General features: G+C 52.3%; 1 protein-coding gene across 4 annotated transcripts in view; it reads right to left on the bottom strand.

Annotated features, from left to right (window-relative positions):
- Positions 1 to 474: 474 nt before the first annotated feature.
- Positions 475 to 21,533, bottom strand: part of GDAP1L1 (ganglioside induced differentiation associated protein 1 like 1) — a 46,816-nt gene continuing 25,757 nt past the window's right edge. For 3 of the 4 annotated variants that reach the window (XM_036096044.2, XM_036096042.2, XM_036096041.2), the window contains 5 exons: positions 18,402 to 18,594; positions 17,229 to 17,402; positions 12,515 to 12,612; positions 11,605 to 11,719; positions 475 to 1,893 (listed from right to left, as the gene is read on the bottom strand). In XM_036096044.2, the coding sequence (XP_035951937.1) occupies positions 1,550 to 1,893; positions 11,605 to 11,719; positions 12,515 to 12,612; positions 17,229 to 17,402; positions 18,402 to 18,507 (837 nt within the window). In that variant the 5' untranslated portion in view covers positions 18,508 to 18,594 and the 3' untranslated portion in view covers positions 475 to 1,549. The remainder of the gene's footprint in view (positions 1,894 to 11,604; positions 11,720 to 12,514; positions 12,613 to 17,228; positions 17,403 to 18,401; positions 18,595 to 21,533) is intronic. The other variant, XR_004918489.2, reaches the window with a different exon arrangement.

Here is a 21,533-nt window from a genome sequence, read left to right as displayed (position 1 = left end):
GGGCTCTGGCTGTTTTTTTTTCTTTTCATCTTGATGAACAAAAAAAAAAAATGGGCAAATTATTACACATTTTTGCAAAGTCAATAAACTATGCTTTATGTTCTATGAGTTATATCCCTGGTTTAATGTTCTTTAGACATCTTAGCCCATTTTTCCCTCTGGGGGACTGCGGGGCATGTGCCTTGGGTGCATCCCGAAGGACCACATTCAGGTTAATATGAGCAGATGCTTGTGAGCATGCTTTATAAACTGAGAAGCCCTGTGTCCAAGTGAGGTGGGTTTAGGCCAAGGTCAGAGCATTGCACAATCCATCCAGAAGCCATCCCCATAACCAGCAACCTAAGCCCTGGACTCAACTCTTGTTTGCTCTTGCAAAGCACTGAGTCTGAACCTCGTGTCTCTGCATCTCCGGCCCCAGACTCTGGAAATGAGAGATGGATGCACAACACAGGTTTAGAAATGAAAAGCAAGTGCTCCTCCTGAATGCTTTATTGGGGGCTTTCAGTGGTTTCTAAGCATGAGCGGCAGTGACACCCAGACCCTCTCCCAACATGCAAAAGGCACAGGAAAGTGAGACATGACAGGGAGGGCAGCAGGGATGCAGGCACCCCCCTCCTCTACGTGGCATGGTGGGGCACAGGGGGAGCCCCACGAGTGATGATGAAGGTGGGCATTAAAGGAGGTGCCTTTGGCGTAGGCAAAGAGAGACGGACCCTAGTCCATCCACCTCCAGACCCACCCCTACACTCAGGCCAGGACTGACCTTCTGAGAGAAGGTCAAGATGGCTCTCGCTGAAAGGCCACCTCCCATGGTGGGAAATGTCAGCCTCAGATGGGAAGAGGATGATGGATGGATGCTACCTCCAAGAGCTTCTGGTAAAGTGTCAAAGCAAACACACTGGGCAAATCAGGAGGGGGAACGAGAGGGTGCGCTCATGGGGTCGTCCCAGGCGTGACCTGGTGGTTGGCTGCCACCGCCTCGGCTTGAGCCAGTGCTCTCTCCGTCCGTGTGCAGGAGAAGAGTGGAGCCCCTTCGGGTCTTCAGGGGCCTCCCCGGGGTCTGCAGTCTCCAGCCCCACCCGGAGGCAACACTTAGAAGAGTCAGTGTTGATGTTGGCTTTGTCCTGTGGAAGAGTTCCCTGGGCAAGAGGGAAGGGGAGGCGAGGGGTCAGGCCCTCGGAGCCCCCAGCACCTCCCGGAATCTGGGCCTTGGTGGACGAAACAGCCTGGGACTCACCTCAGATCCTAACCAGTCCCCACAGTTCCATCTTGAGACCTTGAATCAAAAGAAAAGGCATTCGTGTTTTGTTTCTGTTCTCTCTCTCCCTCTCTCTCACACTCTTTCTCTCCTTTAGTAGAGCTGTGGCCTCAACTCACGGCATTGGCAACGTCTACTTCTAAACTATGGAATGTTTTCACATTGACGATAGAATTACTCCAAACAGGGCGGGGAGTGGCTGTCCAAGTTCATGAGACAGTGCGTTACTGAGAGCTTGCTGGGGGTCACACAGGACAGAGACACCAACAGGCACCAAGCCCAGGCCTGGCTCTAGATGTATTTTTTCTTGAGGTACCAGTAGGCAAAGTAACCCATCCCACCCAGGGAGCCCATGAGGAAGGACGCCCCAAAGAAAGATGGGGGTTTCCGCTTGACCAGCCGGAACGCGTTGGGGATGACGGCCGACAGCAGGGTGGTGTGGATGTCGCCGAGGACCTTCCGGAAGGCCAAGCGCTTCTGGACCCTCTCGAAGAAGGACTGCAGGTTGGGCCGGCTGCCGTCTTCCCAGTACTTCTTGGACAGTCCCAGGAACTTGAGGCGGTGCAGGGTGGCTCCCAGGAGAACGTCGGCGAGGGTGAAGGCACAGCCGCAGAGCCATGGTTCACACTTCTGCCCTGGAGTGGAAGGGAGAGGAGATGGGGCAGGGGGCTCCCTTCTCTGCCACTGACCCGCTGGCCCCTGCCCACCTGCCCGCTCCCTAGGGCTTTCATCACTTTTGTCCAAGGCTTACACTACCTCTGTTAGTGTTTTTTCTTTAAATCAACTGACTCTTAAGTGCAAATACATGTGTCTAAACTCTAGACTCCTGTGTCTGCCCGTTTGACAGGCTCCACTTGGATATCCACCATGCACTTCAAACCTGGTATGTCCAAAACCGAACTCCTGATTGTCACCCCCAACCCCACCACACTCATCCCCATGTCAGTGACCATGTGCCCACCCTTTCAGTGGCTTGGGCCAAAGCCCCATGCCCCCCTGCCATGTTGAGTCCTCTTCCTTTCATCTCTCATGTATAGTGTGTCAGCAATTCCCATCAGCTTCTCTTCCAAACGCATCCAGAGCGTGAGGTTGCCTCTGCGGTTACCAGCCTGGTCCAAACAACCATCCTCTCCGACCTGATAGATCTCCCTGCCTCTGCCCTTGACTTCCCAAGTCTGTTCTCAACACAGCAGCCAGAGGGACTGGAAATGGGCATGGCTTGCCTGGGGGGCCCAGTGAGCAGGGAGTGATTCGTGAGAAGTCAAGATTAGAGAAGTAGATGGAGATAAATTAGGGGAAAAGCTTAGAAGCCTCACAAAGGAGTTTGGACATGAACATGGTCAGTGGGGAGAATTGCAGGGTTTTGAGCCAAGACATGATGTAGGAAACCAAAGGAGCTCCACATCCATCTCTGGGCCTTTGCCCCTGCCGGGCCTCATGCCTGGAATGCTCTCCCCTCTGCTTCCTGTGAGGTCTGCTGTCCCGGGAAGCTTGCTTCTGCATCTTTGAGCGGGTGTTCCTTTCAACTCAGAAATGTCCTGAATCTGATGCCCTCCACCATCAAAGCCTGAGCCCCTCCATCCCTCTCACTCTGTGGCTTCTTGTTCATTCATTTATTCATTCACCCAACACGTTTATCTAGTAGTATGTGCTGGGCATGAAGACCTGACATGACATGACGCATGATAAGACACAGAGGCTCATGCCTTCACAGGACAAGGAGGTAAAGTGTAATAAAGGTTCTAATCCAAAGTTTGTTCTTGATACGTAACTTTCAAGATGCCTATTGGATATCCAAGGGGAGATGATGAATCAGCAGTTAGAGGTACGCATACCTAGTTCAAGTGTGCATCATCAACATGGGGGTGGGAGGACATCAGCAAGGGAGTGAGCGTAGACAGATCTGAGAATAGGGCCAAGGACTGAGCTTTGGGGCTTCAAGATTCAGATGTTGGGCAGCAAGGAGAAACCAGCAGAGGAGCATGAGAAGGAGCACCTGTGAGGTGAGAGATGAAAGTGTCCCAAGGAGAAGAAAGGAGGTGTTTGAATGCTGCAGAGAGGTCAAGTAGGAGGCTGAGAACTGTGGTGGCATTTGGTGACCGGTGGCCTTGACAAGAGCAGTAGAAGTGGATGCTGACGCTGAAAGCCTGGTTGGAGGGAGTCCAGGAGAGAAGGGGAGGAGAGGAACTGGAGACTGTGAGCAAGGATCACACTGTCAAGGAGTTTTGCTGTGATGGCAAGGACACGCCAGTAATGCGAGACACGTCAAGAGTGTCTTTGCAAGCGGGGAGGGAGAACCCAGCATGCTGATGGGGATGAGCTAGCAGAGAGGGGGCAACTACCGAGGACAGCGGAGTGCTTGAGCGGGTGGACATCTAGTACACAAGGGGAGAGGCTGCTCGTTCAAGGACAGCTCACTCTCGGTAATTCGCGGGAGTGCGCGGCACTGTAGCTCATCCAATCCAAGTTGCCGGGGAGTGGAAGACAGCCGCCCCGGAGAGAACAAGTGGTGCCAATTCAGCTTTGATTGTGAGAAACATTTCCAATTTCGGAGATGCTAAGCCGCGCTGTAACAACAGTGTCTCTTAGAGCTGATAAAACACGGTGTGTGCAGGCACTGCCGCTGGTGGGGGAGGCGCTGTGGGGTCCGAGCGCTCCGGTTTCCCCAGTGAGTGAGGGGAGGGCTGGAGGCAGCAGGCAGAAGGCTGCGGAGGAAGGAGAAGGGATTAAGCAGTCACCTGAGAGGGGACAGAGGGAGGCCTAGGGCAGCTGGAGAGCCAGCTAAGGCTCGTGGTCACGAATTCAAAGTGAGACCAGGCGGCACGAGTGTTTCTCCAGCCATGCTTGGGTTCACAGGCGCAGGCGCTGACGAGGTAGAGTGGGGTGTGACCATTTGAGGTTTTGCAAAGTACGATAAAGCCAGAGGAGGGCAAGGAAGCCGACGGTGCGGGCACCAGAGTGCTCTGACTGGTGGACGAAGCGGTTACTGCCAAGTACGGAGAGAGGTGAGATCAGGATGGGGGTGAGGGGCAGTGAAAGGAGGCAGGATCCGGGGCCCCCCGCGGTCCCCAGCGACAGACTGGAGGAGACAGGCAGATTTGAGAGCAGGACCAAGGACTGAGCCCTGGGCACTCAAGGTTTAGGTAACGGAAAAGGAGAAACCAGCAAAGGTGCGGGGGGAAGGAGCAGTCTGTGAAGTGGGAGATGCACCAGAGCTATCTGATTATCCCCACTTTACACGAGGACACTGAGGCACAGAGAGGTTAAGTAACTTGGCCAAAGCCACGCAGCTAGGACGTGGAAGAGCAGAGTCTGGATTTGAACCCAGGCCGTGTGGTTCCAGAGTCTGTGCTCGTAACCACTACAGAACATGCCCCTTCCCATGTGCAGATGAGCACGCACATAGGCATGCATCTGCACACACCCTCGGGCCCTTTCAACAGGTGCGTTCTGTCGGGTCTGCATGCAGATCTGTGTCCGCAGCACGTGTGGTGTGTCTGTTCGCCCCTGTGTGCACCTGCTCAAGTCCGTGCAGCAACTGTGTTTATACATGTGGGCACCTGCGTCCGTGTGGAGTGGAACCCCAGATGTATAAGCGCAGTGCATGGCCACGTCCCCTGGGCTGTTTGCCTGCAGACAGACGCTCCCAAGCATGGATGCGCGTGTCCCTGTCTGAGTGTGCCCACGCCTGTGTTTCAGTCTGTGGGCTGACGCTGAGAGCCACGACCACCACGTATGCGGACGTGTGCAGCTACGTGGCGGGCCGTCCTTCCGTTTGCCCCTCTCCTCCAGCTGTGCGTGCCCTTCAAATAGCCCCCAGCCCGGGACAAACCCTATCCTGTGCCTTCCCTGAGTCTGCCAGCTGAGTGTGCTGGGGACACACTGACCAGCCGGCCTTCAAATTCATGAGCACAGCGCCCAGGAGGGCACTCGGCCACGCCTGGGCCTCTGCGCGGTCCGGACTAGGCTGGCCGCCGCACGTCCTGCAGGCGCAGCCACGCGGCTTCCACGTCTCCTCACACCCGGACCCCAGGCCCCGCTCAGGGAATGTGCTGCATTCAGAAACAGGAGCCTTCACTCCGACCACGGACCCTACAAAGCCAGGCACACGCACCCTGCCTTCGGCCACCCCGCTGACGCAGTGGAGGGTGCGAGCCACCGCCTCCCAAGGCCAGGCCCCCTGCGGCTCTCTGCACCGTCCAAGGCTGCACGTCTTCCCTTCACCTTCCAGATCCGCTCTCCTCCCTTCTCCACGCTGCCCTGCGCCCCAGGAGGACGACTGGACGCATACCCCAGGGGGGCTCCCAGCCCTCGGGCTCCAGTCGGGTCCAGCCGCTGGGGAGCAGAGGCAGGAGGTGGGAGGGCGGCGGGGGGGGGGGAGAGAGAGAGAGAGAGAGAGGTGGGAGTCCTGCTTCCCTCAGTGTCCCCTCTGCAGGTCGCTGTGGGCTGGCTGCGTCCACAGACAGAAAGGCATAGCGCCTGTCACCTGTCGGGCGGTCCCCCTCTCCACACAGCCTCTTTGTCCAGGTTCCAGCAACTGCTCCCCCCCCTCACGACCTCAGGCCCAGGGCACCCCATTTTTCCTTGTGCTTTCCCTGCGTCCTGCCCACATATTTGTAAACAGTCCCTTGATGAAGTCCTCTTCAACTGACCCCACGTGAAGGTGCCGTTTCCCACGCGGCCCCGGCCTGAAGGACGCCATCCGTCCTACAGCACCGATTTCTCCTTCCCCCCAGGGTCTTCCTACCGGCCTGAAAACATGCTCTTGTATCTCCTCTCTTCACCCCACATCCTTCCTCAGGCTCCGTCCATCTCTCTACTTCCTTCCACAGCTAAACGTCTCGAAAGAGGGGCCTACACCTGCTGTCTTCATCCCTCACCTCGCATTCGCTCTTCAGCCACCCACCCCCACATTCCAGTGAGACTGCCCTTGGCAAGGTCACCACCAGCAGCCTCGAGACAAAATGCAGGGGACGCTTCCCTATCCTTGCTTTACGCAGACTCCCAGCAGCATTGGACATGGTTCTCTCCTTAAAACACAATCCTTTCTGGGTCCCGTTGACACAAGGGTCCTCCAGCCTCACTGGCGACTCTCCCTGCGGGCTCTGTTGGCTCCTCTACCCCTCCCCCAACGTGGGGGGACCTCAGGGCAGGGGTGGCAGTTTTAAAATGCGCTCATGAGCCACTCAGTACTTCTCTGATGGAGCCCAATCTCCCTCCCCTTGAATATGGACTGTAGTTTGTCACTTGCTTCCAGTGAATAGAATGTGGTGGAAGTGACAGTGACTTCCAACAGTAGGTCATAAAAGGCCCTGTGGCCGCCTCTCTCTCTCTCTGTGCTCACTGGTTCCAGGGAAAGCCGGCAGCCATGTTGTGAGGACACTGGAGCGGCCCCATTGAGAAGCGCGGGCAGTGAGGAACCGGGGCCTCCCTCCTGCCAACAGCCAGCGGGGAACAGAGACCTCTAGGTATGAACCACGAGAACGAGCCATCTCGGCTGTGGATTCTCCAGCTCAAACGACTGCAGCCCCAGCCGACAGCTTGAGTGCAACCCGCATCATGCAGCCCTAAATTAGACCCACCCAGCCACCCTGCTCCAAAAGTCGTGAGCCGCAGAAAATGTGTGATGTAATAAATGTGGTTTTTGTTGCTGCTTCAGCACCTAATTCACGGGCAGTTTGCTGTGCAGGATAAGGACACATCAGCCCTGACTCTGTTTTGTCTCCCTCCGCTCTCTCCCTACATGAATCACCCAGTTCTATGGCTTTAAATACCACATATATGATGGAGACTCACAGATCTCTCTCCAAATTCTGACCTCTCCTTTCCAAGGCAGACTAGAATACCTAATGGCTTGTTTGACACCCCCTCTTGGGTGTCTGAAAGGCCTCTTGAACGCACTGTGTCCCAAATCGAACACTCGGCCCCCCTTGTCCATATCAGGAAAGGCACCACTCGGTAGCTCAGACCAAAACCCAGTCATCTTGGGTTCCATTCCCTTACTCTCCCCTCCTTATACGACCACTCAGCAAGTTCCAATCCATTCTGTCTCCAAAATGCCTCTTGAGTCCATCCACGCCTCCCCATCTCCCCTGCCACCTCCTTGGTCCAAGCCAACGCCATCCCTCCCGGGCTGCTCTGACAGCCTCCCCTCTGTCTCCCTTGAAATCCATTCTCACAGTAACCTGAGTGCTCTTAAAATCGGAACGTCTCACCCTGGGTGGACTGTGAAAATGACCACCCATTCCTCCCATTCCTGTATGCATGTGGCTTTGCTGCTTCTGCCAACAGGAGGTGAATCTCAGCCTTCACCCCTTTAATCCAGACTTGCTTTAGCTAATGGGATTCTAGTAAATTCCACACAAATAGAAGCTTGAAAAGTGTTTGCATACTGAGGCTTTGCTCCTTGCTGCTCTCAGAAACCCTGCAACCACCACCATATGGATGAGCGCGGGTTAGCCTGCTGGATGATGAGCAACATGTGGCCCATTGGCCCAGCTGACAGCCAGCCAGCCGCTAGACATGCCAGGGAGGTCACTGACTGCCAGCTGACTGCAAACACGTGAGTGATGCCACCACCAGGATGTGGGGCAGAGATAAGCACCCCAGCTGAGCCCAGCCCAAACTGCCAAACCACAAATCATGAACAAATAAAAGGTTCTTTTAAGTGACTCAGATTTAGAGTTTAATCGTTATGCGGCAAAAGCTAACTGATACAATCCCTTTCTCAAAGCCCTCCAAGGATTTCCCATTGGATGGATTGTACATAGTACAAAATCTAAATTCTAAATATAGACTAAATTTTCACTATAAGTAAAATATAAATATGGGTATGTTCTAAATTCTAAATACAGGTCTATGATCTTGCATCTCTCTGGCTCTGTCCAACCTTACTTATGCCACTCTTCCCATGACTCACCACACAGTAGCCAGTTACTGGAGAGTTGCCAGCTATCCCCTCACCATGGTGTCCCCTCAGTCTAGCACACACCTGTCCTGGTTCTTCACTAGGCTGGCCCTTCTATATCCCTCAGGTCTCATTTGAAATGTCACCTCTTCAGAGAAGCTTTATCAAATTTGCCTGACTCTTTTTACTATCAATCTTAACACATCACTGTTTATAATTCTGTTTTTACTGATGGTATTATTTGTCTAATGTCTTTCTTCTCTGCAAGACTATAAACTAAATGAGAGCAAGAACAATGTCTTGTTTTTACTTGCAATTTTATCCTCAGGACCTGGCACACAGTCGGTGTCCAAGAAATATTTCAATAAATGAATGAAGAAGAATGATGATAGTAATTATTTTTGAAACTGCTATTTCTAGAACATTCTACCTTTAGCCAGGTACTGTGGAGAGTGATCAACACCCATTATCTTTATGAACCCTCACAACCCTTACTTACCTCTTTAAAGGCCCTTTCTCCAAATATAGTCACATTCTGAGATACTGGGTACTAGATTCTATTATTATCCACATTTTGTAGATGAGCTCACAGAAGTGAAGTGAATTCTATGAGGTCACAGAACTAGGAGGTGGCTGATCAAGAATGCACATCAGTGTCATCTGGCTCCACGCTAGGGGTCCTAACTGTGACATTATAACACTTCCCAACCCTGGGCTCTGCCTCAGAAGGGGAGAAGTGGAGGGTGTAAGCATTACCCCCAGGGAAGTTTGGAGGTGCCCCAGTGGGTGAATGAGACCATGTGGGCCCAGCCACCTCCCCAGACCTCTGCTACCTCCCCCAGCCATGGAGGGGCACAAGGACTGTCCACCATCTCCATCTGGAACAACCCCAGTCATCTTGCCATGGGGCAGTACAATGTTGCCTCCCCTTGGAAGAGCTCAGGACCAAAACAGAGACTGAGGTCAGGAGGCTCCCAATCTAGAATCACATGAGGAATGAGTATCCACAGCTGTTCTCCAGGACTGTCAACTCTGCCTTCCATCTAGGTCACACTCTGTGCCTCCCTTGATCGTATCAGCAGCTAATATTTGTGGACATTTCCATACCGTGTGCCAGGCCATGTGCTTATTCCCTTACACGCACTTTCTCACTGAGCCTCACAACAGCCCTGTGAAGTAGGCTTTCATTTTATCACCCCTTTACAGAACAGAAGAAGCGGCAGAGCCCGTGCTTAAAAACTCAAGACTCTGGGAGCCAGGGTCTGACTCTAAGCTCCACCATTTCTATCTGTGTGACCTTGGGAAGGTTACTGAACCTCTCTGTCCCTTAGTTTCCTCATCCATTAAATAGGGTCACTCATATTACTTACGTCCTAGAGTTGTTAGGGGCATTAAATGAGTTGAACTATGTGAAACACCTAGCACAGTGCCTGGCCCACAGGAAGTGTTGTTAAAGATATGTTGTACAGGCTGAATTGTGTCCTTCCGAAATTCATATGTTGAAGCCCTAATCCCCAGTATCTCAGAATGTGACTATATTTGGAGAAAGGGCCTTTAAATAGGTAAGTAAGTTAAAATGAGGCCATCAGGGTGGGCCCTAACCAATCTGACTGGTGTCCTTTTAAGGAGGGGACATTTTGCCACACAGACACCAGGGGCGTGCCCTCAGAGCAAAGCCTGCATGAAGACCCAGCAAGAATGTGAGCCCAAGAGCGATCTTGGAAGAACCACACCTGCCAACGCCTTGATCTTAGACTCCAGACTCCAGAGCTGGGAGAAAATAAATCTTTGTGGGTTAAGACATCCAGTCTGCAGTATTTTGTTAGGGCAGCTGAGCAAATTAATCCATAAATATGTAAGGTGTGCCTGATAATGAAGGTCAACTGATGAGAGAACAGCAGAGCCGGGACTCTGACCCCAGAGGTAATCTTGGAAACATCATGCCTTCTGGCCTCTGAGCACTCCTGGGCAATGGCTCCCTTAAGCACCTTATCTGACAGAAAAGAGAAAGTTCCTGCTTGAGGTGCATACTATTTTTATTACCAAGCCTTGCCATGCTTTTGTCTACAGAGGATTTAGGGCCTGGCTTTAGAACTCATGACAATGTCCTATTCAGGACTTTAGGTATCTATGCGTACCTTAGGCTTGCCTCAGTTGTGAGATGCTGGAAGAGCACTGCACCTGTCAGGAGGGAACCTATGTTCCTGCCCTAACCACATGTTCTTGCCCTAACCATGCCATTTATGAGCTGCATGACCTTCAGCAAGTCCCTGTATCTCTCTGAGCCTCAGTTTTCTTAAATAGAGAATGTGCATGCCTTTGGCTGTCATATGTTTAAACTAGCATGTTCCAGGCAGTGGACAGAGTGCTTTTACATTTTATAAGAGTCCAACAAGATGGCATTAAGTTGTATTATTACCACCCCATTCTACAGATGAAGAAACTGAGGCTCCAATAGGGGAAGCAACTTATCCAAGTCACACAGTATAGACAGCAAAGCTGGAACTCTAACTCAAACCCCTGTCTGACTCTAAATCCATCTTCTTATTTTTTTAAGATTTTATTTTAAGTAATCTCTACATCCCAGTGTGGGGCTTGAACTCACAACCCCAAGGTCAAGAGTTGCATGCTCTACCAACTGAGCCAGCCACGGGCTCCTAAACCCATCTTTTCGGACACTGTGCTCCATGGCTTTCCCATACGGATGGGGTGTGTGTGTGAGGCTGTGAGCGTAGCAGCGCCTGTTATGTAGGCTTTGTAAAGTAGCACAACTGAGGAGACAAGACTAACCGACCGCCTAAAACAGAGCAAGATGAGAAGGTCCAGAATCAAACTCAAAGACGGGCGGTGGCAAAGACAGCACATAAAAGGAAAAAGGAGCAGAGTGGCATGGAGAGGATCCTCCCAGCTAGAAGAGCTGCAGGAGCGAAGGTGTGGAGATGGAGATAGGAATGAAGCTGGCACACTCAGGGTCAGAGTGCCGCTCAAGGACAGAAAGAGTCAAGGTCAGAAAGAGCCATACTACATCCTTGAGCAGGGGAAAGGTGAGATGATGTGGTGGGTCCTGGTCATCACCACCACCACTATCATCATCTTCACCAACCTCGATTAAACATCTACTGTGTGCTAAGTGCTGCCCCAATACCCACATGTACTATTTCATGCAACGTCTCAACACCTTTCTGGAGTAGGTCTTATTATTATCCTTATTTTGCAGATGAGAAAATGAGGTCCGAGGAGGTGAAGTACCTGATCCATGGTCACTTAACTAGTAAGTGGTCAAGCTAGGACTTACACCTAGTCTGTCTGCTTCCATGGCCCATGACTCTAACCACCTGGGAGGTCCTCTGAGATCTTTGGGATAAAGGGGCTGGAAGTGGGCAAGGGCAGGTAGACTGGATGGGCTCCAGCACCCACCTACCCCAGAGCTGGCACCCACCCTCGTTTTCCAGCTTCCTCTTCTCCAGCTCCGCCTCTATCTGGTCCAGCACCATGGCCAGCTCCCCGAGGATCTTCTTCAAGTAGCTCACATCATCGTGCTCCAGGATCTTGGCCTGGGGACAGGACAGGCAGGAGCCAGAGGAGTTGAGCTGGCTTCTATCAAGCCTGGATAACCAAGGCTGGAAGGAACTTGACCCAAACCCCCTTCAGCAAACCCAGCCTCCAAATATCCCCCTCAGCGTAGACGGTGCCTCACTCTTACAAAGCACCCTCATCTGGTGCTCACAGCACTCCTGGGAGCTTGGCTGTCTTGGCCAGACCTAGCACTTTCATACATCAGCTGCTATGAGGATCGGTTGATAGCAGCTCATTGCTGCCCTTTCTCCAGAGTTACTCTCAGCCAACAAGAGCTGCCTGGAAATACTTGGGAGGGTATCTCCCATCCCTCATGCCCCTGCCAGGCAATCTGTAGCCAATGACTGACTGACACAGAGGTATACACGTCTTGCCCCTTGCCTCCGTGAGGATTGGCTTTGTGGTGACACTTACGCTGCACAGCTCTCTGTGGGATCAGGTGAACTTGGCTTCTTCTTCCTTCCTTCCTTCCCTCCCACCCTTACTGGGTTCTCCTCAGAACACTCCCTCAATGCCATTCTTATCCAAGAACCTCTGTCCAATGCTCTGCTCTTAGGGACACATCCTAAGACGTCAGGAGACCAAGGCTCCGGTGGGACAGTGCCCTGCCCAAGGTCAAAGAGCCAGTAAGTGACAGAGGAGTCAGGATTGGAAAAGCAAGCCATGTTGTTTTCATTTTATGTCATCAGCTGATCCTCTATTTAGAATGAGCTTCTTCCATTTGATCTGTTTCATGGTGGGGAAGGGAACTGGGCAGGCCTGGAAGCACTCACCATGAGCTTCTTCTGTTTGGAAAGGTAGGGCTCAGAGAGCTGGGGCTCCTCTTCATGGTCCAATTTCATGAGGTCTGTGGTGGCATTGGCTAAATGTCCTGGGGAGAGAATAAGGAAGGCCCCATCTTTCTGATACCTAGGGCCCCTCCCACCCCTTCTTCCACAAGTTTGCAGGTCAGGTCCCACTCAAACATTGATCTGGGAAGTAACAATATCAACAGCCAACACCTAGTAGGCACAATAGGCTGCAACGTAGGGATGGATGACATGCCATCCTGCCCTAGGCTCAGGCTAGTGGGAGAAACAGACACATAAGGAAATCTCTTTGACAGCACCATCAATCTGTAATAAAGAGTGAACAGAATGCTGAGAGACACACAGGCCACCTGCCCGGGCCACAAGGCATCAAGAAACCTCACTGAGGAGGAAACTACTTGGGGATGAGGAGTTTGCCAGAAATGGAGAGGTTATAAACCTGGACAAAGTCATACTTCAGTGCATGTCTCCCCCCACCCTTTCCTGTGGTAAGGAAACAGGTTCAGAGAGGCTAAGTAATATCCCACACTAGTAAATGATAAGCAGGTTTCAAGCCTGGGTCCATCTGATTCTTAGTCTAGTGCTCACTCACTGTAGCTCACAAGGAAAAACTTGCTTAATGCAAGAAAAACCATAAGAGACTTTTGCTGTCTTGAGACTTCCCATTCTGGTGAGGCAATTTTCCTGCAGATTTAGCTAACCCCATATTTCCTAGGAAAACTGGCCTTTTAAAGATGCTAAAAAGGGAAGGGTGATGGAACAGTGGGTCAGTGATGGAACTCAAGGCAGCACCTTGAGAATTATTCTTAATGAGAGAGAAGAAGTGTCCTATAGTCCAACTTTGAGAGTCTAACTGTAAACTGTGGGAGTTATAAGAGGAGGTGAAAGTATCATGCAGGATAAGATCCTGGGGTCTGTTCCAAGACTGAGATGGGATTTCTCCAGAATTCTTGGCCAGTAAGTCTGGGATGTGGTGGCCAATCACGCCCTGCCCTTTCTCTTGTGTCCCAACTCCACTTAGAGATCCCTTAGGCTCCTTGAATTCATCCTGGCCCACCTGACCCCATCATCGTCCCTGCTCCACCTGCTCCTCACCTGCATTCTCCCCTAACTGCAGCACCTCTCCCCCACACTGAGCCAAGCCAGATGCCAGAGGGGGTGCCCTCAATTCCTCCTTCACCTCCTCCCTGCACCAAATCAGTCCCAGGTCCTGTTGATTCCTCCTTCTTATTCTTTCTCATACTTAACTTTTCCCTTTCAATCCTCTGCCTCCCTTAGTTCAGACCCCCTCACTGATCTCTCTCTGGATGATTCTGACCCAGCCCTAGGCACTGGCACTCTCTCCTTCTGTGCCCTTCTCCCCACTCACACCAAAGAGGTCTTCCTCAAACACATACTTGACCACGCCGCTCCCTGCTTAAAACCCATCCCTGGCTCCTCACTGCCCTCAGATAACGTCCAAGCTCTTCAACTTGCCTTGAAAAAAACCAGCAGGATCCTCTCTTCTTACCAACTCCATCTTTCACTGAGTTACCCCACCTGTCCCTGTCCCCAGGTGGTAACATTTCAGCCACTCCAAATGCCTGGCATTCCCTGAATGTGCCAGACCATCCCAAACCTCTGGGCCTCTGCTCACACTACTTCTACCTCCTGGAATACCTTTCTCCTGTATTCCTGAAAATCCCCTTCTAGATCCAGTTCAAGATCACCTCCTCCATGAAGCCTGTCCTGATCCTTTAGGAGGTCTGACTACTCAATGCCTTTGTCCTCCTGTGTACACTGTACAGATTTCTGCCAGAAAATGCAAATACAGTAATCAGAGCTGCCATTGCACAAATCCATTCACGTTACAATCTATGTGAAAAGTGCCCCCTGGACTTGTGCAGTGCACCACCTGTACTGCTATACATGGAGATTTTGATGTATTTATCTCTGGATGTATATGTCTCCCACTAGAATTTGAGTTTCTGGAGACCAGTGGCTATGTCAGCTTTGTCCCTGTTTCCTTAAAACCCAGTACAGGCCTGGCACAGAACAAGAGCTTAGTGAGAGCTGAATGAATGAATGAATGAGTAGAATGAGTGAATGAATGACCGCAGATGTTCAGCTTCTGCCCTCTGATGTCTCACCATCTACCACCCCATCTCCTGGCCTGATAAAAAACCCAGTAAACATACTCCCAGACCTTTCAGCTTTAGGGCTATATTAAGTCTCATTGATATTTTATGAATGTGAAGGTCAAGTATAGCATTTTCTCTCTTGCCAGTCACCCAGGGCTGCACATGTGGCTCTCTCCAAGAGGGCAAACCAAGTCCAGGAAAGACCTTAGGCTGATTGGAGGGATCACTGCAGGATCACTTCTGCATCCTGTGAGACCTCCCTCCTTCCCCAGTGGGGCTGGAGCTCTGAGATCTCTCTCCTCCAAGGAGGAGCAGGCTGGGCCTTCTTGGACCCCTCACTGCCTTCTAGACTCTTTCAGATGGCTCATGGCAGAATGAGGAAGGGCCTCCAGCCCCTAGAAGCGGTTAGGGACTGCCTCCACCCAGTCCAGGCCCCCATTCTTCTCTCGGTGGAGGGAGCTCTGTAAAATGCACATCAGATCATGTTCACTTTCCATCCCTAGTTTCTCCACTGCTCTTTGGAGAAGATTCCATTTCTGTCAGACCTACTCCCCAGACTCGCACCACCAGCCACTCATACCTCCCTTGGGCTACACTTCATCCACACTGAACTTCCTTCAGTTCCCCAAACACACCACACCCTCTCCTACCCCTGAAGCTGAAGGGATTCTCTCTCTCCTTCCCCTTCTACCTCCTGGTCCTCCTTGGGTGTTGCTGCATTTCAGAAGCCCTCTGTGCCCCCAAGGCTGGGATGGGTACCTTCTCTTATTGTAACACTCATTGGTTCTAGGGTAACATTTTTTTTAATCAGCTGGTGTTTGAACAGGTTATACATACATACGTGTTTAAAAATTCAAACAATATTAAAAGAATGTACAGTGAAAAGTAAATCCCTCTCCTCTCAATCTGTGGTCTCTTAGTTCTGCTCCCCAAAAGCAAATAGCTTCTCGTATATCCCTCCAGAAATTCTCTGTGTTTGCAAGTACCTGTGTGTCCATTTAACCCCCTTTTAAATATATTATTGATAGCACGCTAGTTGCATTTTTTTGCCCTTCATTCCTACTTACTAATATATCTTACAGAGCATCCCATATGCTTATTTTTTTTAGATTTTATTTAAATTCAAGTTAGTTAACATATAGTGTATTATTAGTTTCAGTGGTAGAATTCAGTGATTCATCAGTTGCATGTAACACCCAGTGTCATATGCTTATTTTTTTTTTAATAGCTGTGCAGTGTTCCATCATATGGGAAGACTAGAGGTGTTCTAGTGTAGGGGAAGACTAGAATTTATTTACCCAGTTCCCAACTCATGCACAGCTGGGTTGTTTCCAGCTTCTCGCTATTACCACCTATGCTGCAGTGAATAATCTTTGTGCGTGGTTCTTTGTGCACACATCCAGGTGTAACTGCGGGATCGTCTCCGAGGGGTGGGCCTTTCTGTGTTTGATCTAGAGTGCCAGGCTGCCCTCCTGAGAGGCTGTTCAAATGTATTTAGTCCCACACTGCAATTACCTGGTCACTTGTCGTTGTGCTTCCCTGTGATGGAACTGTGACCCTAGGTTGGTAGAAGCTATGTCTGTCCCCATCTGTCTCCAGCCCCCTGCCCAGGGCCTGGGCCATAGGAGACCTCCTCAATGTTGTTGACTGAATGCAGATAGGATGACACTGATAAATTCCAAGTCTTGTTTGAGGGTACTCTAAAGGGATGAGACCAAGTTCACAACCTGCCCCTTCCCACTTTTAAACATCAGCTCACTCCCTCAAGAGGGAGGAAGTGACCATTTACTAAGCACCTAGTATCTACTTAGAATCATCACACTTCATCTATCTAAAGGACCCCATGGTGTCTGCACAGAGCCTGGATCAAAGTCTGTAAACAGCTATTGATGGATAATCTGATTTAATCCAACCCCCATTTACTGGGTGCTGGAAACTAAAGGATGAGCCAGGCTATGGGCACGTCCAGGCTAGCAGTTAGGACAGGATGCAGGTGATGCTTAAATCAAAAATCAGAGACCCCACAGGGGACCTTGCATATCTGGGCAGCTTTCCTTGGTGGCACCAACCCTGATGTCACTCAGTGCCCTGGATCACCAACCACAGTCCTGACCTCCCTGGGCCCCGACCATGTCCTCCACCATGACGGTGCCCCACCTTCCTATGGACAAGACAAGGAGAGCCCCGTAGCCTCTGTATGGGATGGCAGGACAAGAGGAGGGGCAGGAGGGGAGTGAGACAGCCAGAGAGGGAGAGACATTTCAGTTTGAAACAGAGCGAATGAGATGGAAGGCCAGGGAGAGTGGTGGAGAGAAAGCAAGTGGGAGTGGGGGTGGCTGGGGTGAGGATCGAGCCAGAGACTCCCAGAGGGAGGGCCAGAGACATTAACAGAGACAGAGAGAAAGGGGTAGAGCGAGAGGCAGAGGCGGATGAGGGAGACCAAGAGGGATACGAGGAAGAAGGGGAATAAGAGACATACAGTGGGAGGAAGAGATGGAGGAGGAGACTCCTGTCGAAAGGGAAAAGGTGGGCAAATGGGAGTAACCCGGGGCACTCACTGCGGATCTCGGCCGTGGCGTACTTGGGGATCATGGAGTCAGTGGTGAGCTCGGGGTGCAGGATGCAGCCGTGCGTGTAGGCGTCCATGGGCAGCGCGCCCAGCAGCTCCCGGTACTGCAGCACTCTCGCGTGCTGAGGGCTGCCCACCTCAGGCATCAGGGCCACCACGTGCTCTGCGGGCCACAGCAGGGGCTGGGCTGGCGGGGTGGGTCCCACCCTGGCCACCTACCCCCCTGATTTGGACAGGCCAGGCTCTGGTACCCCATCCCTCGATCCCAGCATCCTGGAACCTCGAAATGTAGAGGCCCACGGGGACCACCCCTTTCCCCAGGCTCTTGAGATAAAGTCTCCACCAGGCTGACAGGGGATCTTACTGGTCTACCTCATCTCCCTGGAGTCCTGCCAACCTGTCTCCTAGGGGCAGCTCCTTACCACTCCAGGCTTGTTGCCCGATGGGGGTCTAGGCCCAGCGTTGCCAGGCTTTCAAGAGAAGCCAGAAATCTGGATGCTTAAAACTGAACTTTCTTTGATTTTTAATTGTTGGCAACTCATTCATATTCTTTCTACACAGTACATGTCTGGGCCCTGACCCCCTCTCAGCTGGGTTTGCAGCATCTGCCATAGGCAGTGGGCTTTTGAACCTGAAGAAGGCCGGAGGGAGGGAGGGAGGGAGACATGGGGTCCTGTAGGGTTCTACGGTGTCTGGGCCCTGCTCACATCTGCAATGTTTTAGGGTACCTGGGCCCATGACTATGGGGTGCCGGGGGGGCCCATGGCCCTGTCTATGCTTATAGGGATTCAGGGGGCTGGGCCCTGCCCATGGCCCGGCATTGTTGGAAGACCTGGGCCCCAGGTGTGGTGACTAGGAGGGCCTGTGTCCTGCTCCCGCCTGCGGGCTCTGAGGACCTGTGGCCATACCTCCGACTCCAGAACTCCTGGGGAAGGAGGAGGGTTTGTGGCATCCCAAGGATCGAGGCCATGCCTGTAGCTCTGTGATTCCTGGGGGGCATCTGAGCCCTGTTTGCAGCCCCATCGTTCCTTTCAGGGAAGACTGGGTCATGTCCACAGCCCCAGTGGGCTTCCTCAGGCTCCCCAAGGTTCTGGGAACCTGTCTGAGCCCGTGGAGTCCCTCAGGTCTGTGGCTGAGCCCCTGGTGGGTATGGCAACCGTACCTCCTGTGAAGGTTCGCTCCACGTAGTCGATGATCTGGTCGTAGTCGCTGATGATATTGTCCCGGTGGATGATGACGGGCACCTCCTCCCCCAGGTTGAGCCGCATGAACCAGGGCTCCTTGTGCTCGCTCTGCGGCAGGCTCACATCCCGCTCCTCACATGCCAGGCCCTTCTCGGCAATCACCAGCCGCACCTGCAGGTGCCAGGGTCAGAGCGGGGAAGGCGGGCCAAAGGGGGGGGGAGGGGGCGGTAGATACTGTGCCCAGGGAGGGCGGGGCATGCGGGAGGGAGGTCAGAGGTCACACACAGGAGGTGATAAGGTTGCTTCCAGCTCATTCTTGGGCTCCTGGCAGGGGTGGTGGGTGGAATCTCCCAGGGGCCTGGAGCCTCTTGGCAGGAGGAACACAGCCCTACTCTGGGGCAAAGTGGCAGTGCTCCCTGGTGTTGATGGGACTGGGTTTCACAGCTGGACATACCTGGGATAGGATTCCTGGCTCTGCTGTGTGTATTTGGGCAGATTCCTTAAACTTTCTGAGCCTTAGTTTCCTTATTTGCAAAATGGAAGTATTAATAGTACCACCCCAGTGTCTGGTACATGGAGGGCACTCAGTTCATGATTTCATTATCATTATTAGACGCTCAGCCTGGCCTCCAGGGGTACATCTGGCCAGGAAATTCATAGAAATTCTTATCAACATAATCAATAGCTAAATTCCTCAAATTATTTGGGAAACAAAACAAGGTTCAAAATAATTTGCCAACATCAGATGAGTCTTTTATTGTCCCACACACCTTCCCATCTGGTTGTTGAATATTCACAATAGCGTCCCAGAAGAGGGTAGATCGGAAACTATCCCCCCTGTTTTTCTTAATGAGAAAACTAAAGGCCAGAGAGGGCAAGTAACTTACCCAAAGTCACACAGCAAGGTAGCAGCAGACCTGAAACTGGAAGCAATGGGTCCTGACTCCCAGCCCAGTATTCTCTGCCCTGCGGGCACCTTCAAAGAGTCCTGGGCCTGTCCCTCCTTAGTTTTTCCCTATGTCTCTAAGGAGTCCCAGACAAACATTTGAGCTGGTAGAAGCTAATGGAGAGCCTTGAAGCTGGGGCCTGCTCCTGACCCAGCCCAACATTTCTGAGCTGGAAGACAATGAGAGATCACTTGGTCCAACTGGCCTCTGCCTGTGGACTGAGACTCAAAAAGAAGATGACTTGTCCAAGGTCTCCCAGCAAAAAGATGGCAAATGACTCCACTCCTTCCCACTAATGGCTCCAGTTCAGGGGAAAGGGAGGGCATCCCTGAGGCCAGCAAAAGTGGTTCTCCCGGAGCATCAATGTACCCAGACACCCGGTAGCTCCTGGGACTTGATGTCCCCAGCCTCCCTCCCAAGTGCCAGGAGTTAAGCACTCAGAGGGGCAGCATGGTATCATGGTCAGACCTTGGACTTGGGGCCAGACTGTCAGTTCAGATCCCAGCTCTAGCACCTACTTGCTGGGTGACTTGGCTTTACATCTGTGTGCCTCAGTTTCCTCACCTGTCCAATGAGAGTCCCACCAGCAAGTCCCACAGAGGGCTGCTGTGGGGATGAGATACTTTAGTCCCTGCGGAACAGAGCCTGGCACACCATAGGCATAACGTGTCTTGGCCACTTGTATGAGATCATCTGGACTTGAAGCCTGGCTCTGCTGCTTATTTGCTTTGTGACCTTGGACAAGTCACCTGACTTCTCTGATCTTAGGTTCTATGAAATGAGGAACGCAATCCACTCTTTCAAGCATGGCATGAGGTTGGGATGGGATGATATGGATAACGTCCCAGCCCAGGAGGTTAATACATGGGTTCTACCATCACAATCTCACACACGCACATGCACACACACACACACACACACACACTACCTCACACCCGTGGCTGATGTCCTAGAGCAGTACTTCATGCCCCATCCTCACAGCTAACATGAACACCCCTTTCCTTGTGGGGAGGGAGAGGCAATGAGCCCTTGAACCCCCAACCCTCATTCACAGATTCATTTGCTCCATTAGCCAAAAGCAGGCCATGCAGACGGGGCTGGGAGGTCCTCACCCTCCGCCACAGCAATGTTATGTGACCTTAGAGTTATCACTGCCCCTTTCCGAGCCTCCTTTTAATCATTAGTAGAACGAGGGCTGGACTCCGTGTTCAAGGCGCGGCCCGCAGCTGCTGCAAGCTGCCGCTACACTCGGGCCATGCCGGAGACAGTGGGAGGGCACTGCTGGCTCTGTCTAAGAGAGGGGGAGGAACTGTGCCGGAGAGTGAGCACCGGGGGTGGCATGTTTGGTCTGGGGATGCGAGTGTGTGAGTGCATGAGCCTGAACCTGAGTGGCAACTGTGTAAATGAGCGTGTGTGTGTGTGTGTGTGTGTGCATGTGTGTGTATATGTGTGCATGAGTGTGCGTATGGATGAGTGTCTGAGCAACTGTATTAAAGTATTGTGTGAGTGCATGTGCATTAGTGTGGATATGAGTGTGCATAGGCACATGTGTGTGTCCTTGTGTGTACGTACAGGTGAGTGTGCATGAGCAGGAGAGTATGTGCATGTGTATAGCTGAACTCCTGGGTGGTGCCGATGCCCTGGAGAAGCCCCAGAGCAGTCAAGGCTGGAGTTTGGCTGGAGCAGAACTGCCTGCTCCCTTCCTCCTGCCCATCCTGGCATCCTCCACCCTGGGCGATCTGGCTCCGCCCAGCCATCCAGCTTCCCCAGGCCAAGCTGGGACCACTGAATGGATGGAAATGGAAACCAAACCAGGCCTCTGCCCTTGGCAGTCCAGACATTTGGCCTTGCCTCCTGGCAGGGCACCTGCCCCCAAGGACCACTCCCAGGCCCTGCCCTGGGACTCCAGTGAGGGTGCCAGGTGGGGCTGGTGCCTGGGAGGGGACTCTCTTTAGGGATGTAACAGTTTTGCTTGGAGCTGCCTCAGGGTCATGCCGGAAGGCGGCCAAGGAGACTTTCTCCTTTAGCTGAGCTGCAGGCCAGAGCCAGGTGCCATCCTGCAGGGGAGGGGAGGGTGGGGGGAAGCCAGGCCCAGGGGGAAGGGCATGCAGTCACTAAGGCCATCTGCTATCTCTGCATCCCAGAGACTGGACCAGACTTAGG

This window comes from Halichoerus grypus, chromosome 10 (assembly GCF_964656455.1).
Source record: "Halichoerus grypus chromosome 10, mHalGry1.hap1.1, whole genome shotgun sequence".
Lineage (NCBI taxonomy): Eukaryota > Metazoa > Chordata > Mammalia > Carnivora > Phocidae > Halichoerus > Halichoerus grypus.
Note: the sequence above shows the minus strand (reverse complement) of the source record. Positions and strands in the feature narration are given on the sequence as shown.